At 40.1% G+C, this 18,882-nt stretch overlaps 1 protein-coding gene across 3 annotated transcripts in view; it reads right to left on the bottom strand.

Annotated features, from left to right (window-relative positions):
• LOC127413318 (glycerophosphocholine cholinephosphodiesterase ENPP6-like) overlaps positions 1 to 18,882 on the bottom strand; it is a 71,265-nt gene that overhangs the window by 48,252 nt on the left and 4,131 nt on the right. The window contains exons 1-2 of one of the 3 annotated variants that reach the window (XM_051650354.1): positions 8,155 to 8,269; positions 6,308 to 6,434 (exon numbers count right to left, since the gene is read on the bottom strand). The exons of 1 other annotated variant lie outside the window; for it this stretch is intronic. Coding sequence is in view for 1 of the 2 variants with exons in the window: in XM_051650352.1 (XP_051506312.1) it covers positions 8,155 to 8,389 (235 nt within the window). In the remaining variant the exon portion in view is untranslated. Of the gene's footprint in view, positions 1 to 6,307; positions 6,435 to 8,154; positions 8,428 to 18,882 lie in introns of those variants that run through there. One more of the 3 variants, XM_051650352.1, reaches the window with a different exon arrangement.

Genomic DNA, 18,882 nt, shown 5'->3' on the forward strand with positions numbered 1-18,882 from the left:
TAGTTTGTAGTTGGAAGTTGGAAGTTTATTGACTGCATTGTATTACTTATTAATTGATATTACTGCATAAATAAACTTTGTTTATATTACAAAGAGAAGTGTTTTGGTTTGTTTTGCATACACCTGTGTCATGCTGACAGGATGTCAGTGCTCGGATTCAAGCCTTCATTCATTGTTTTTTTCCCGAAAATCGATATTCTTCAGATGTCGATTTTCCTAAGAAAACAATCTAATATTGAGACTGTTATACTATCTGGTTATTAGTCCCTGATTCCAGGGTGGTGCCCTGACAATGTTAATTCTTATTAATATTCTATTGATTTTTGATAATTGATAATTATCTTTGATGATTGTTGAATTTGAATGATCAATAAGCTAGTGTTAATTTTAATTAATGTTTCATCGATGTTAACAATTAACGATTATCTTTGATAATTGTTGATTTAAAGGATTAGAAAAAGCTAACATTGATTCTCATCAATGTTCTATTGATTTTAATAATTAATAATTGTCTATGATAATTATTAATTATTGCTAATAACCAAACCCACTCCTAATCGTAGTGCACTACATTTACTGGAGCCCCATATGAGGCTTTAATGAGTTAGATTCAATTAATTAATTTAAATATTAATTAATAACTAAAGAAATAATTATTAATTATTTCTGATAGTAACACTAATCTAAACAACCAGTAAAGCCCTACACCGCCCATTCTTACCAGCTCGCTCACCGGTGCCCCAATGTTCAAGATCACGAAGGCCGCTGTACCGGTGAGTCTGAGAATTTCGGGCAATCACGAGAAGAGGATTGTGTTTTACCTGTTTTGATTGCCACGGTCTTCCTTAGTCTTGGGGCATCCATGGCTAGTAAAGCACAATCCTCACATAAATTGGGCTGGCAACTCTGTCATTTCATGGGGCACATTCTGCTTCACTCATTGTTTGGGTCCGGCCCTGTCTCCTGTCTCTTCTTCTGTTTGTGTGTTACAGGCTGAACCAGTCAATTTATCCATGGTTCCAGTGGTGTACCATGACCTGGGAGCGGTCTTCAGCAAGTCCCAGGCCGCATCTCTTCCCCCCCACCGCCCGTACGACTGTGCTTTTGATCTTCTCCCGGGCACTTCTCCATCTCGAGGTTGACTCTACTCTCTGTCAGCTCCGGAGCGGGAGGCTATGGAGAAGTATATTGGTGAGTCTCTAGCGGCCAGCCTCATTCGCCTTCCCTGGCTGGTGCAGGGTTCTTCTTAGTGGAGAAGAATGACAATTCCTTAAAGCCATGCATCGACTATCGGGGGCTGAATGACATCACCGTTAAGAATAGGTACCCGTTACCTTTGATGTCTTCAGCCTTCGATTTGCTGCAGGGAGCATCCGTCTTCACAATGTTGGACCTCCGCAATGTATACCATCTTGTGAGGATTAGGGATGGCGATGAGTGGAAGATGGTGTTCAACACCCCCACAGGGCATTTTGAGTACCTGGTGATGCCCTTTGGCCTTACCAATGTCCCGTCTTCCAAGCACTCGTCAATGACGTACTCTGCGATAAGGTCAACAAATTTGTGTTTGTGTACCTGGATGACATCCTAATCTTCTCTCTGACTCTCCAGGCATAGAGCACATCAGGCAGGTGCTGCACCGTTTATTAGAAAATCAGCTGTTTTTCAAGGCGGAGAAGTGTGTGCTCCATGCGCAGTTGGTTCCGTTTCTGGGTATGTTCGTGTCCGCCAGTGTGCGTGGATCCGTCCAAGGTGAGAACCATCACCGATTAGCCAGTCCCAGATTCCCACAGGGCTATTTGCCAATTTCTATCGCCGCTTTATTCGCAACTACAGCCTGATAGCTTCCCCCCTCATGAGTCTGACATCCACCAAATCCAAATTTATCTGGTCTTCTCAGACCCAACATTCATTCGATGATCTTAATTCCTGGTTTACCACTGCCCCATTCTCTTTTACCCCGATCCATCTCTTCAGTTCGTGGCAGAGGTTGACGCATCTGAGGTGGGTGTGGGTGTGGTTCTCTCACAACACTCGTTGGGGGATGCAAGATGCCTCCGTGTGCATTCTTTTTGCATTGCCTCACACTGGCGGAACAGAATTGCGACGTTGGTAATTGTGAGTTGCTCGCCATCAAGCTGGACTTGGAGGAGTGGCATCACTGGCTGGAAGGTTCCAAGGAGCCTTTTCTGGTCTGGACCAATCACAAGAACTTAGAGTATATTAGATCAGCTAAGAGGCTTAACTCGAGACAGGCCCCTGTGCGCTCTTTTTCGGTAGGTTTAACTTCACCATCTCCTACCGACTGGGGTCTAAAAACGTCAAGCCGGACACTCTCTCACCTCTTTAAAGGGAATGTTGATTCGAGTCTCCCCCACACCATCCTTTCTCCTCTTTGGGTCATAGGAGTGGTGTCGTGAGAGATCCAATCAAAAGTGCGAAGAGCGCTTCAGGGAGTGATGGCCCAAAAGGACTGCCAGTGGGCTTACTCTTTGATTGGTCTGGTCCACAGTTTTGCAATGGGGTCACTCGTCCAATATAGCCTGCTACCAGGGAATGAGATGTACGGAAGCCATTATTCGGCATCAGTTCTGATGGCCATCGATGGGGTAAGACATACATTTATCTTGGCTTGCTTAGTCTGTACACATGGTAAGATTTCTAACTGCCCCCCGGCCGGACTCCTTCAACCCCTGTCTGTGCCTTCAAGACCTTGGTCACACATCAATCTTGATTTCGTCACAGGACTACCTTTGTCCCGTGGTAATACAATCATCATGATGGTGGTGGACAGGTTCTTGAAGGTGGCCCATTTCATCCCACTCCCAGAACTCCCTTCAGCTCATGGGACAGTGGCTGCTGTCGTGGACCAGGTCTTTCAGATTCACGGTATTCCATGAAGGGGCCCCCAGTTCATGTCCAACTTCTGGAGGGAGTTTTGTAGGCAGCTAGGGGCTACGGTTAGCTTGTCCTCTGGTTTCAATCCCCAGGTCAACGGCCAAACTGAGTGAGCCAACCAAAGTCTAGAGGGGATGCTTCATTGTGTGGCTGCACAGAACCCCTCGTACTGGTGCGAGCAACTCCCGTGGGTGGAGTATGCTTACAGCTCCCAACTGCTGTCATCTACAGGTCTCACCCATTTCCATTGCAGCATCGGGTATCAACTCCCTCTTTTTCCCAATCGTGAATCTGATGCTGCAATGCTCTCGGTCCATGCCTTTATCTAACTCTGCTGTCGAATATGGACACAGGCTAGACGGGCTCATCTCAGGGCAAAAGGGCGAATTAAGGCTTGGGCTGATAGACATCGTACTATGGCACCTAAATATACTGTGGGCCAGAAAGTTTGGCTCTCATCCAGGTATGTTCCCTTTAAAGTCTCTTCTCGTAAGCTTGTGACTAGATTTATTGGTCAATTTCCCTTTGAGAAGGTTCTCAGTCTGATGTCTGTCTGCCTTAAGCTGCCTCCCCCACTGAGGCACATCCACTCCATATTCCATGTCTCTAAAATTAAGCTGTCTTCAGGTCTCTACTGCACTTATCCGCAATCCCCGATCCAACTCCACCTCGCCTGATTGATGGGGCTCCAGCCTACACCATCAGCAGTCTTCTGAACGTGAGACGTAGGGGCCGAGGGTACCAATATTTAGTGGATTGGGAGGGCTATGGCCTGAAGGAGAGATGTAGGTCCCAGCTCGGGACATTCTGGATTGCTGCATCCTACTTGTGGGTCCTCCAATCTGACGTGACACTAACAGATTAAATATAAATCCAATAAATAAACAATTACAAGGCCATATGGTTTGTCAATTTTTTTATGAGGTTTGGGTATTTTTACAAGAATAAAGAATGATTGTATGAGAAATAACCTACTAATCAATGTAGTCTGTAGCATCATATAGAAAGCTACAAATAATAAATTTTCTGCATCATTATATGAACAGAATCCACAAACGATCAGAAGAAGGTATTGTTTTGTATTCTCTGTGGGGTTTTGAAGTATGTTTGGAGCATCAGACATAGTTCCTTGTGTAAATTGCCATTTAGCATTATGTCAAGGTAAAATGGTTTCCCTATCTGTCACTCACTCGATGTTGTGTCGATGTAGTGACACTAGAGGTCACTCTTTGGAGCCCGAAACACTTCTGGTCTTTGATAGAAAGCCATTGAAAACTGGTGAGTGGTATTTGCATGCCACTCCCCCGGACATACGGGTATAAAAGGAGCTGGTATGCAACCACTCATTCAGATTTTCTCTTTGGAGCCGAACGGTCATGCTCATTGAGCTGAATTCTCACGACTGTTCATTCACTTCTGCTGGATCTGATGGCGCATTTCAGCAGCTTCTCCCTCCTCTGCACTGGTGCACTGCAGAGAACGCCCCTGGGTGCTTCGGCAGAAAAAAGAGAGTATATTTTTCTGAAAGAGTATATTTCTCTAAAAGAGCGGCACACACGGAACGTCTTTTTAAAGACGCGTCTTTTTAAAGATGCCTTTCTGATTGTGTGTTACTACTGGTTGCGGTCGTTACCTCTCAACTTCAGATGGTCACGATCGCTGTCTTTCGTGTCTGGGCGCGACCCACACGGAGGCAGTGTTCGTGGATGGTTCATGTTCTCACTGCGAGAATATAACCATGGCAACGTTGCAGCCCCAGCGGCTCCCCGCCTCGGTCCTTCTACCTACGGGTTTGAGGCCAGTGCGGCTAGCACTGGGGGCGATTTGGGGACTCCAATGGGATCGCCTCTGCTGGGTATCGACTTGTCCCCAAAGGGCCATTTGACACTCATAACTATGTTGGGAGAGGTAACGTGTCGGCCTGGTGCGCTGGCTACAAGGCGCACAGCAGTCTGCCAGTCACACATTGCCAGTTCACATAACAGTTCAGCCAGTTGCGGCATTTTGTATAGGGACTCCTAGTGTCACTACATCGACACAACGTCGAGTGAGTGACAGATAGGGAACGTCCTGGTTACTTGCATAACCTCCGTTCCCTGATGGAGGGAACGAGACATTGTGTCCCTCCTGCCACAACGCTGAACTACCCGCTGAAATGGCCAGACCTTGTCTCGGCTCCTCAGCATAAAACCTGAATGAGTGGTTGCATACCAGCTCCTTTTATACCCGTATGTCCGGGGGAGTGGCATGCAAATACCACTCACCAATTTTCATTGGCCTTTTATCAAAGTCCAGAGGTGTTTTGGGCTCCCCAAAACTACATTGACACAACGTCTCGTTCCCTCCATCAGGGAATGGAGGTTACGCAAGTAACCAGGATGATTTCTAGCCATTAGATGCACCTGTTACCAGTCACAATTATAATGAATTCTATTAAGAAAATCCATGTTAGATCTTTTTTTCCTCTAGTAAGATCTTTGATATTAGTGCAAAGATGTACAGCAAAAATATTACTTTTAATAAGTTTTTTTGCATTTTTTTCCTGTAAAAACATCTAATGAATCCTTAAAAATAATTTACTTGAGAAGCTACACTGCATAAGATATTTAGGCTTTTTCAGAGCATGTATTTGTTATATAAGTGTATTTTGTTTTAATGTACTGGCAGATTTTTTTCATGTTTTTCATTTGTTTGTCGTCAAAAACAAGTGAAAAAAATCTGATATTGCTGAAATTGTAATCCAAAGTATTTAGATTATGTTACTGACTCTGAGTAATCTAACGGAATACGTTACAAATTACATTTTACAGCATGTATTCTGTATTCTGTAGTGAAATACATTTTAAAAGTAACCCTCCCAACCCTGCATGTGAATGGATGGTGTGTACTCAATATGATTTTTACTGCTTGCTCATTTAACTAATTTCAAATGAGCTGTTGCAACACAATTCTTTAGCATTTGGTCTCAACTTAATTTGTGTACAATCCATCTATTTTTACTCAATCCAGTTGTGTTGGGACTATGTGAATAATATTTGTTGAATCAATGTATTGCTAAAACTAGGCAGGGTCTTTCCAGTTCCCAGCATGATTTGCATGGGACTGGATTGGGAGAGTAAACTTTAAAATTAAGTGTTATTTTAATGTATTTCTACACAAAATGAAACAAATAGGAGACTTGATAGTGTTTAATGTTCTGCTGGATGTAGAAGAGTTTCTGTCATGTTGAATTTTATTTGGATATTTCAATTATGCAGAAGAGTGGAGCTAATGGTTAGGTCGAGGTTGGTTAGTATGAGTACATTACTACTGCAAAATCAGTGTGTATTGTTTTTATCATGAAGCAAATACTGAAGGATCATCAATATAATGACTGATTGGGGATCTGTAAACTCGAGCAGCACCATACCAAAGTCTTTCTAGCAAGTCAGTCCACTGTCGGCCAACTTTGGAACACTCTCGGGAGGCTATTTCCAGTCTTGACAGTGCAGTATGTACTTGAATGGGGAAACACCGAAATCTCAACAATGATTTGTCTAGATTACAATCAAAGAACATATTTCAAATCAGCAATAAAATCCGACAACACTGGAATCATAAATTGTGCTTCTTTACCTCAGATAACGCTAAAAATGTTTGTATAGATAATGCGCATGCATGTTCTCGAGTTAACTGAATGTCTCTATCTAAAAGGTGATTGGCTCTTTTACCTGTAAGACAGAACTTCCTTTATACACCCACTGACGTAAGAAGTATGGAATGCAATTTCTCCCATTAATTTTAATAGAAGTGGCCCGTGTCTTTTAAATAGTCTCTGACCATACTTCTTACACAGTACAAACAGATAAATACTGTATATACTATGCTAATGTCTTTGTTGCTAGCTGGCAGCTAGTTATTTCAACAGATTAAGTTTAAGTTAGTTTAACTCAATTAATTTAGGTTTTTTGCTACACAGTATTTGTAGCAGAAATTTTTTAATTTCATATCAAAGAAACTCATTTTCATTGTGTGGAACCAATGTCCACAATTGAACCAAATTTAAACTGACAACAACAAACATCTGTGTGTATTTCGTATTTGTTTTGCATAAATTGCCATATTTCAAATTTCTGTATGGGTTTGATCATCTCAGAGGAACATATTAGAATGTCATGGGGGAAAAGGTCCATTTAAAAATTACTATTATTATTTTTATACAGCATCATGGTGTCTGAGAAAATAAATGATTATTCTTAATCACAAAAAATAATAATAATAATAATAATAATAATAATTAAATATCAAAATACTCAATCCACAGACATTCCTATTCTACTTTTTTTCGACTGTGATAAATAAATGTAAATTAGAAAGAGATATGTTTTTCTGTTGTCACTGTGGACTCATAATTTGTGCCTCACCCCTGTAATCAAAGGCCCTATTCAAACATTAATGAACAAGCACATCTCACGACTAAAACAGCCCTATTGTTCCTGCAGTAAGAGTACCTTTAATGACTGTTATCCTCTTTTTGAACTTGTCAGTAAAATCTCACTTAAGGAATGCAATATGTGGGGTGGAAAACCCTATAAATTTGTGTTGGACCAGAAACATTGATCAAGTAAGCCCTATTAGAGTTTGTTTAGGCTTTACAGTTAAATCATAATACAACTACTCCCTTAAACTAGACCTAAACTATAATGACTTCACTATAAATACGTGAAAGATAGCAGTGACAAATTAAAACACGATGACGTTCAATCATGTTATTAAATGTATAAACTTGGAGATAGCGAAGAGAATATGGCCTGATTGTGTGGCACTAAAAGGCAGTCGTCATTTACAGGTATGTACGCAACTCTTAGAAAAAATACTGAGGAAGTTATCAGATTGAAATGATCAAAAAGGTCAAAAGGTTGAGTCAAAAGATATTTGACAACACTTCAATGATACAACCAAACCAAGGTAGCCCATAGAACGAAATGTTCAAAAAAAAAAAAAAAAAAAAAAAAAGTTTTTTTTTAGTGACTTTGTAGTGGAACTTTTTGGTACATTTTGTTAATTAAATATGGCACAAATAAACAAAAATAAAATAAAATTATATATATATATATATATATATATATATATATATATATATATATATATATATATATATATACCTGTATATCTGGACACTGTCATGAAGTTTGCATATGAAAACACATGCAGGATAGGCTACAGTAGATTAAAAAGTGAATTATATTTGAAACTGAAAAGTGAATTCAGTCTCACCTGTCATGAGAGAGTAATAGTTTGGATAGGACAGGCTGGGAAAATCTGGAGTCATGTAATCCACTTTCACACCGTTTTCCACGATCTCTCTAAATCCGTCCAAGTTTTCTAAATCGTCCATATAATCGTAACGGAATCCATCGATCAGAAAGAGCAGGAGTTTGCGGTTTGCGTCGCAGGATCGAAAGAGAATGAGGATTAAAGCGGTGATGATGTTCAGTGCGGCTCGGTTCATGGTGACTGACTGATAAACGGACTCATCGTGCTGATAAATGAGAAACTCACACACTCTCCGTCCCGATGGACGTCAAACACACAAAGGTTTGGAGCGGAGGAGGAAAGATTCATTAAAAAAAATTATAGAGAGAGAGAGAGAGAGAGAGAGAGAGAGAGAGAGAGAGAGAGAGTCATGACAGACCCCAGAGTGATGGGAATTGTAGCACTAGTTATAAAAACAAAACTTTAATGACTGAATTAAAAGACTCTTTAAAATAGGTCATTACTATGATTTCAATAAAGCATGTTGCTGGTTTATTTGATTTTTATTTCGCAAGTTTTTGCACACAGTTTTTTTAAGTAAATCTTAATGGTATAAAACTAAGTAAAATCTACTTAACTTTATGACATAATATTGATTAAAGTGAGTGGTAAAATTTAAATTACGTTTACTACATTTAATAACTTTTACTTAGAAATATGATATACATGGTGCTTGAATAAACGTAGTTACATTTTAATAAATATCTTATTATACAAATTACGTAATGAATTTTCCTTACTAATTTGTTTAATCATGTACCACGACATATGGAAGCTTCCCACAGATATACATAATGTTCGCTATGTATGAGACTATATCACCTGCATTAGAGCACGCAGACCTCAATACTTAGTACACAAAACACCAAGACCCTGACAATCAACAGATCTTTTTTTATTTATTTATTATTTTTATCATGAATGGGTAATTTTGAGCAGAAAATTAACTTAAGACTGCACAAAGCAAGAAGTTACCAAATGTAACAACATTTATGCTACAATAAAAACGATGTTAACCCTAAAACAGTCGCATGGTGACTCGCCTCAATCCGGGTGGCGGAGGTCCCGGCTGCCTCAGTGTCTGAGACCATCAACCCACACAATTTATCATGTGGCCACAGAGACATAGCGCATGTGGAGGTTTCACACCATCCACCGCGGCATCCACTCTCAACTCACCATGCGAAACCGAGAACGAACCACATTATGGCGACTACGAGGAGGTTACCCCATGTGACTCTACCCTCCCTAGCAACTGGGCCAATTTGGTTGCTTAGGAGACCTGGCTGGAGTTACTCAGCACGCCCTGGGATTTGAACTAGCGAACTCCAGGGGTGGTAGCCAGCATCTTTTAACACTGAGCTACCCAGGCCCCATAGGTGGGTCTGTTTTGAGTATGTGGGTCCACATGACTTAGTTCAAATTTTCTGTTATGGTTAAGTCAGTATAACCTAAAACCATGGTGCAGGACATGCTGACTGTGATAATTAATTATATATTAATCTTACTTTTCTTCACTAAAAAAAAAAACTAAAACAAACAATAAAACTGCTAATATTATTTATGAACATTGTCTTAAGATGCGTTGTTCATGCTGTTAGTTAGCACATTTTGAAGCATGCGTATCCCCTGAGATACACTGCCAGAATGAGGGAAGAAAAAGGGTTAATCCACAATATACACATTTATTACACTTACACATGTCATACATGCAAACTTAAAGCTAAACTTTTCAGTTTTGTCACACACACACACACACACACACACACACACACACACACACACACACACACACACACTCGTTCACACACACACACACTCATTCACACACACGCGCACGCACGCACACACACACATATGTTGTAAAATAAGAGTGGAAGTCAGAAACTCATCATTTTTTGCATCAAATAAAACAGAAATATTGATGACTTTTACTTTTTTTGTACCGTAATAGGGCAACGTATCCTGGGAGATACAATTCATAAAATACAATATATATCAAACATTCCTTTGGGTATGTTTTACCCAACATGCACTTCACAAAGAAGATGGCATTATGAGGAAAGAAAATTATGTTGATATATTTAAGCAATGTCTCAATACATCAGCCAGGAAGTTAAATCTTGGTCGCAAATGGGTCTTACAAATGGACAATGACCTCAAGCATACCTCCAAAGTTGTGGCAAAATGGCTTAAGGACAACAAAGTCAAGGTATTGGAGTGGCCATCACAAAGCCCTGACCTCAATCCAATAGAATATTTGTGGGCAGAACTGAAAAAGCATGTGTGAGGAAGGAGGCCTACAAACCTGACTTGGTTACACCAGTTCTGTCTGGAGGAATGGGCCAAAATTAAAGCAACTTTTTGTGAGAAGCTTGTGGAAGGCCACCCAAAATGTTTGACCCAAGTTAAACAATTTAAAGGCAATGCTACCAAATACTAACAAAGTGTATGTAAACTTCTGACCCACTGGAATATAATGAAAGAAATAAAAGTTGAAATAAATCATTCTCTCTACAATTATTCTGACATTTCACATTCTTAAAATAAAGTAGTGATCCTAACTTACCTAAGACAGGGAAAGTTTTCTACGATTAAATGTCAGGAATTGTGAAAAACTGAGTTTAAATGTATTTGGCTAAGGTGTATGTAAACTTCTGACTTAAACTGTAGTGGACTCGCTGAGAATATTGTGGATTGGGAGAGAAAATGAAAGACGGGTGCACTGATAATCAACGAGCCGCATGTTCAACTTTTCCAACAAGTGACACCTGTACACATACACACAGAACAAACCTGACAAACTTGACCGTGACTAAATGACGGAGATTTTTTGGTTAACGTAACCCCTGGACCCACTTATATCTGTCACGAGCCGCAATACATCAATCATTACATTACTGTTTTACTGCAGGATTAATGTGTTGCTTAAAATAGTTCAAGCGAAAACAAGACATTTCTTGTCCTGTGGCTCCCTCTGGTGGCTAAACAGTACAACAGCATGGCTTTCTCCAAGTTTCTAACTGCTAAACCGTGCAGTTGTAAAAATAGCTATTTCTTCTGTTATAGCTCTAGCCAAATTGCTGTAATTTTCCAAGTGACCTCAGAATGTTCCCTTTTCAATGTTTTTAAGTTTTGCTAAGTTTGACAATTGTGCTCACAAGATACAAGGTCAATTATGTTATTATGGGCCACAGCCCAAAACACATTTGATTATATCTTCAGAATGATTTGAAATATCAAAATTCTTTTGATATACTTTTGTCAGGAGGGTCTGTAGATTATGTATGTCAAGTTTCGTGCGAATCGGGAAAACGGCCTTGGTCGAGTTAAAAAAAGTAGGTTTTTCAAAAAATATTTGTGATAAAAAAGTTTTCTTACAGGAATGGAAATCCATGTGACCATATCAATGTGGGGCACTTGTATTGTAGCCTATACGTTTCCAGAGTTATGAGCAAAAACGCAAAAAAGCTAATTATACCGCCACCATGTGGCTGATTGTCACAACATTTTATGTGCGGCTTTGAATTGACACCCTGCTTGTGTATAGTAATTTCCATAACCCATGGCCATTCCCAATACGATTTTATTGGCCGGTGGCAGCCATTATTTGTCAATTTGTTGAATTTATTTTTTAAGAATATGTTAGCATTTGAACCAAAGAAGATGCATATTTAATTTGAACTTTGTCAAACGGCTGCAAATTTATGACTTGTTGTAGCGCCCCCTAGGGGTGGAATTGTATGAAACTTTGCTGACATCTTCTAAACTTCCTGTTGACTATGTGTACCGAATTTGGTTACTTTTGGAGTTTGTGTTGAGTAGATATTGATTAATTACTCAAATTGTGTTAAACCGAAGGAATTTTATTGTTAATATCTTCGGAACAATTTTACGTATCAAAATTCTTTTGATACATTTTTGTCAGGAGTGTCTGTAGATGATGTATACCAAATTGCACGCCGATCAGACTAACAGTCTAGGAGAAGTTTGAAAATGTAGGTTTGTCAAAAAATCGGAGATATACATTTTGTAGGGCTTGACTCAAGAAATTTCGATTCTAGCCCTTACGGTTGCAGAGATATGAGTCAAAACGCAAAAGTGTTTATTATAGCGCCACCTAGGGTCAGATGGGTGTGTGTTTGTGTGCCTGAGGAGTGAGGGGGATTTAGGACCATCCTGCCAAGTTTGGTGTCTCAACGACGTACCCAGACACTTTTAGGGCAGAAAAAAAAAACAAGAAGAAGAAGAAAAAGAAGAAAATCAGTACAATTACAATAGGGTTCCAGCAGCTTTGCTGCTTGGCCCACTAAAAATATAGTTCGCAGTGTGTGCCACAAAAAGTCCTGCATGAAAATGTGATTTCATTCACATGAATGAGCTTGACAAGCAGCGGCGGCTCCATGTAGCCGCCTGATGCCTCTTTCCCTTTCCCAAAATTAATAGGGAACTCACGCTTACCACATCCTGTGCTACCGCCTTTACATTCTACTTACAGACAGTTTTTCATTCTATGACCCTGCTGAGCCCGCTCGATTAAAACCTGGATCGTATCTGCCTGCACATGACATTTCATCTGTAATCACTGGTTTCAGATTTCACGATGCATCACAATGCTTGTTGGGTAGAGAATAGTAATCGAATCAAATCGTTGTTAGAGTGAATCGTCCCACCTCTACTCAGCACCATAAACTATCAAACAGACATGACATTTGAAATATTCATGAATGAAACGGTTACTTATGTTTTTGATCGGGTCCAAGTGTTTTTACCTGCCCCATCCTTCAATAACAGTTCCTTTGCAAAGCTTGAATCGTATTATGACTGGGACATAAGCAATCCATGATGAAATGAGCAAAAAAAAGCACATACATACTCCAAAGCACGGTAAAATTAAGCACACACATAGGCGTGCATCGCTGGTAACACATCGAAACGGTCAAACTTGTCCAGCTAGTTCATGTTTAAATACACCAACAACTAAAAATATCACAGATGTGCGAAAGAATGCGTCCATCATGTGTTTGTGTTCAAAACAACAAGAGGCAGCGCTCTTAAGAGTTGTAACTTGGGGGAGTCACGTGATGCCATATGAACATGTGAATGGCTAGCTCTGTGCACTTTGCTAGTTTTAACACTTTTAATTACATAAACCGGTGAGATTCAATACACTCTGTTCCATAACTGTTCTAGGAGGACAATATGTCAAAGAATTCAAAATCCTCAGGCTCTGGAGACATTAAAAAGACACTTACATGCTCAAGCTGACACCCCTGAGTGGGCCGCGAGCGTGGGAGTCAATTTAGTCGGAGAAGTGTGGGAAATGCGGCAAGAGATGCTGAACATGTCAGCAATGCTGAAGAAGGTCGTTGCTGACTTGGAGGATCTTGCTGTGATATGTTTCTTGGAAGAACCACAGCATTTTCTTGTTCCCAGACTTTGTGAATTCAACAAGAGAGAAGCATGATCGATTCAAGGAATGCAAGAAACTTTTACACCAACAAAAGTTTACTTTTGCACTGATATTCCCGGCAAGCAATGTCCTTCATCAAGTCAATGGAGTGAACAAGTCATCTCGTTGTACTTATGTTGCAGCCGAGTGGACCGGCTCACTGAACATTGGCTTGACTCTTGAAGATTCTGCACGCTTTTGTTTTTTCTTTTTTTTGTGCTGGTTCCGCTGGAGTTTATTTTGTAGAGTGGCACACTTTCAGGACAGTTTTTTTGATGAATCTACACACCCTTTGTGCTTATTTCTCCTGTTGGCTGGGGTTTGTTTTGTGGAGTATTTCTTGCAAAGACATTGGAGTGAGTAAGTCATTTGTTTGCACTTATGTTGCAGCCGAGTGGACTGGCTCACTGAACATTCGTTTTACTTTTTGAAGAATCTGCATGTTTTTTTTTGTGCTGGTTCCACCTATCAGCTGGAGTTTATTTTGTAAAGTAACACACCTTCAGGACAGTTTTATGGATGAACCTACACGATCTTTGTGCTTGTTCCTCCTATTGGCTAGAGTTTGTTTTGTGGAGTATTTTTTGCAAAGTCAACGGAGTGAGTGCGTCATCTTGTTGTACTCACCTTGCAGCCACGTGGACCGGCTAACTGAACATTTGCCAGGACAGTTTTATGGATGAACCTACACGATCTTTGTGCTTGTTCCTCCTATTGGCTAGAGTATGTTTTATAGATGATCTTTTGCTGTGTAATTCTGTCTCACAAAATTTGTATAGAAACACTGGACGTGAGCAATCCGACGACAAAGTTGTCACGAAGGTTCTTGTAGGCATACATGGACTGTTTGAGTTTGGTGGGATGGACGCCAGTTGGCGCTGTCATGCGTTGGGTTAATGCGCACGTTTTTCTTTTTTCTGTTTGTTTTGTTCTGGGGGAAGTTCGTGTTTTGATTGTCGCACTAATGTTGAAATGTGGTCTTTATAATCTTGTTTTTGACACAATTTATTTTTTCTAATATGTCAAATGTTAATATAAGTGGATTGTCTCTCTCCACATTGAATGTGAATGGGTTGGGGCACCCCATAAAAAGAAGGAAGGTTATTTCTCTTCTTAAGCTTAATAAACATGATATAGTGTTTCTTCAAGAAAAAGCTTCAAGCTGAAAAATTTGGAAAGATATGGGGTGGGCATTTTTTTTTATAGTGCTGGCTCGAGTAAGAGCAGGGGAGTCATTACACTGATAAGTAAACATCTACAATTCAAATGTCTCAAACAGAGTAAAGATAAATTAGGAAGAGTCATTATTGTTTTAGCTGAAATTCAGGGACAAAGTCTTATTTTGGCTAATATTTATGTTCCTAACATTGATGTTCAGGGCTTTTTTTATAGATCTTGAAGGGATGTTGCAAGCCACTGGCACCCCTCATGATATAATATTGAGAGGAGACTTTAAACTTTTGATGGACTCAGTCCTTGATCATAGTGAAGCAAAAGTGTGCAAGCCCCCTATAGCAACATTGACGCTTCACAGGATGTGTAAAAATCTTGGTCTTACAGATATTTGGAGACTTTTGAACCCATCTGGTAGGGACTATACATTTTTTTTTCATCAGTCCATAAGATTTACTCTAGAATATATTTTTTCTATATCTAAGTCCCTCATTCCATCTATCATTGATTGCTCAGTTGGAAACATTTTAGTCTCAGATCATGCCCTGGTGTGTTTAGAGGTGTTGCCACATACGAAGAAAAGGAACTCATATAGTTGGTGATTTAATGTATCCCTTTTGCAAAATCCTGAATTCCAACAAATGCTAAAGGCTGAAATCAATGTCTATATGGAGACCAACTGGTCTTTAGTATCCTCTGTGGGCATGGCACTTAAGGCGGTTCTTAGGGCCCGGATCATACACATTCACCAAAAAATCCAAAGCACAAGAACTCGTGGAATTGGAAGGGAATATTAAAAGTGCAGAGGTAGAGCTGAAGCACCGAATGTCATCTAATGGCCTCAGAGAATTGAATTGAAATACAGATATAATACTGTTTTGTCGTGGAAGGTGGAGTTTTGGCTATTCAGGGCAAGACAGTCATACTTTGAGTCGGGGGACAAAGCAGGGAAGCTTCTGGCTAGATATATAAAACAGAGAGAGTCTTTTTCTACCTTTCCCTCAGTGAAATCTGATGGTTTTAAATATTTACCTCAGCCACAGATATTAATAATGCTTTTAAAGTATCTTGATCTTTATAGTTCCACATCTTCGTCTACTGAAGACGATATTAGAAACTTTGTGGAAACATTAGAACTTCCTGAACTGTCGGCTGAGCAAAAAAATTCTCTTGATTCTGAGATAAACTTGGAGGAGCTTGCCCTACAGGCAAGGCTTTGGGGCCAGACGGCTTTGCCACTGAATTTTTAGATCTTATGCTACAGAACTGGCTCCACTTTTGCTAGAAGTTTATACAGAATCATCAAAGAATGGAAGCTTCCTCCAACCATGACACAAGCCCGGATCAGTCTGATTCTTAAAAAGGACAAAGATCCAAGCGATTGTAAAAGTTACCGTCCAATTTCCCTAATCCAGCTAGATGTTAAAATATTGTCAAAAATATTGGCTAACCGATTAAGTAAAGTTATGACATCTCTTATACATATTGATCAGGTGGGTTTATTCGGGGCCTTAGCTCTTCTGATAACATTAGGCGTTTCATCAATATCATGTGCTCAGTGGTGAATGATCAGACTCTGGTCGCTGCCATCTCACTTGACACTGAAAAGGCATTTGATATGGTCGAATGGGATTATCTTTTAAGATTTTGGAAATGTACAGGTTCGGGAATACTTTTATTGGATGGATTAAGTTACTTTATAGACACCCAGTAGCGGCGGTACAAGTAAATGGATTAATTTCCAATTATTTTACTCTGGATAGGGGCACCCAGCAGGGCTGTCCTCTTTCCCCATTATTGTTCTGTCTTGCCCTGGAAATATTAGCAGCCATGATAAGAAAGGAGGGTGATTTTCCAGTGGTGATGGCGGGAGGTGTGCTTTTGCTTTATGCAGATGATATTTTATTATTCGTCTCTGACCCCACTAGATCTATGCCTTGCCTCCACAGAATTATTAATTCCTTTTCTAAGTTCTCAGGATACAGAGTTAATTGGTCTAAATCTGAAGTTTTGGCTCTGACAGCGTACTGCCAATGGCTTTTCAGTTGGGCGCCTTCCAGTGGCCCAAACAGGGCATTAAGTATTTCAGTATTTTATTCCCAGCAAATTTGTGTGATTTATTAAATTTTGACCCTTTAATAAAAAGGTTTTCGAGCAATGTGGGTAGGTGGGCTTCAGTACATTTATCTATGATTGGGAAGGTTAATGTTATTAAAATGAACTGTATTCCAAAATTCAACTACCTGCTACAGTCTCTCTCTATAGATGTCCCCCTCTCTTATTTAAAGCAATCTGATAGCATAGCGAAGTCCTTCATTTGGAATGGTAAATGTCCCAGATTACATTTCAGTAAGTTGCATAGGCCGATTGACAAAAGTGGGTTAGGTCTACCCAAGATTTTGTTTTATTATTATGCATTCGGTCTCAGACATTTGGTTCATTGGTTGCTTCCACCTGAGAGAGCCCCTCCCTGGTTTTGTATTGAACAGGAAGGTCTAGCCCCTATTTTGCCATTGCAAAGCCTTTCTATCAAACTAACCGAAGAAGTTAAATTACACCCCATTATCTCGCATTTGCACGCAGTACGGACAAAAGTGTCCAGATGTTTAATTTGGACATTTATTTAAATGTTGCTTCGAGCATATGGCTGAACCCAAAGTGGATTGTGAGGGAGGTTAATATGCTCGGTAACCTATATGAGAGTGGAGTGTTGAGATCCTTTGAAAATATGGTTCAACATTTTGGGATTCCCAGGTCTCAATTATTCAGGTATTTACAGCTGTGCCACCTGCTCTGTACTATTTCTGGGAGTAGCATACACCCATCTAGAGTGGATGATTACTGCTTTTGGAAAAAGTCATGAGGCATCAGTGTATTACTCCCTGCTAATTCAGAGTCTGGGGGATGGAGCGTCAACTTCTCTCAAGAGATTATGGGAGAAAGATTTAAACTTGGTATTGGAGGAGGGAGTGTGGGCTAAGATCCAAAAAAAACATCTAGTCTGCATCTAGAGATGCAAGGGTGCATCTGATGCAATTTAAGATTTTGCATCGATTGTACTGGACCCCCTCTAGATTGTATAGGCTTGGTCTTAAAGACACACCCACCTGTTGGTGATGCCAATCAGAAGATGGGGACACAACCCATGTTTTTTGGGGATGTGTTAAGATCCGAGAATTTTGGTTGAGGTTTCAGAGCTTCATGTGTGACGTAGTGGACATGCAGTTTTCATTTTAACCCAGACTGTGTATTTTGGGTGACGGGGCGGTCCTGAATATGGGTGATGTATATTTGGAGAGCTGGGTCCTGACCAGCGTGATGATTGGTAATCCTCAGGTGATGGAGGTCGACTGATGTGCCCTCATTTCGTGAGTGGTGCTTCGAGTTGGGCAAGGTGGCTTCATTTGAGGAAATGGTATACAGAAGGCTAGGCAACCTGGATGTATACATCAGGAAATGGGGCAGCTATCTAGCCTTTTTGGAAGACTCTCGGGGAGGGGCAGCAGAGAGAGACTAGGGCTTTTTTTATGTTTCTAAATATTTTCTTCTGTTTTATTGTCTATTTGTGTGTCTTTGTCAGTTGACTTTTGACCACTGGAGTGCTTGTTTGTGTTGGGTGGGGGGGTTAATGTTCGGGGGGAAAAGCTGTGATTTCATGTGGTTTGATTTTGCATTTTCTGTTGTGTCTATTTGATTTGCTGCATGGAATCAATAAAACATTGTTAATAACAAAATATATAGGGGATAAATGCATAAAAATTGGGTCCTAGCCAGTGTCGTGATCGGCAGACAGATTATTCTTAGGGAATGGAAGTCGGCCAGAGCACACTCATTTCAAGAATGGTGCACAAAGATGGGGATGGTAGCGGCATTTGAGGAAATGTCATGTAGAAGGCTAGGCAACTTAGATTTATTTAATAAAAAATGGGGCAGCTATTTGGCTGTTTTGGAGGGCTCTAGGGGAGGGGCAATGGAGGAGAGAAAAGTGTAGTTTTAAATGTGTGTGATTATTATTATTATTTTATTTTTTTCATATATATATATATATATATATATATATATAT

This window comes from Myxocyprinus asiaticus, chromosome 22 (assembly GCF_019703515.2).
Source record: "Myxocyprinus asiaticus isolate MX2 ecotype Aquarium Trade chromosome 22, UBuf_Myxa_2, whole genome shotgun sequence".
Classification (NCBI taxonomy): domain Eukaryota; kingdom Metazoa; phylum Chordata; class Actinopteri; order Cypriniformes; family Catostomidae; genus Myxocyprinus; species Myxocyprinus asiaticus.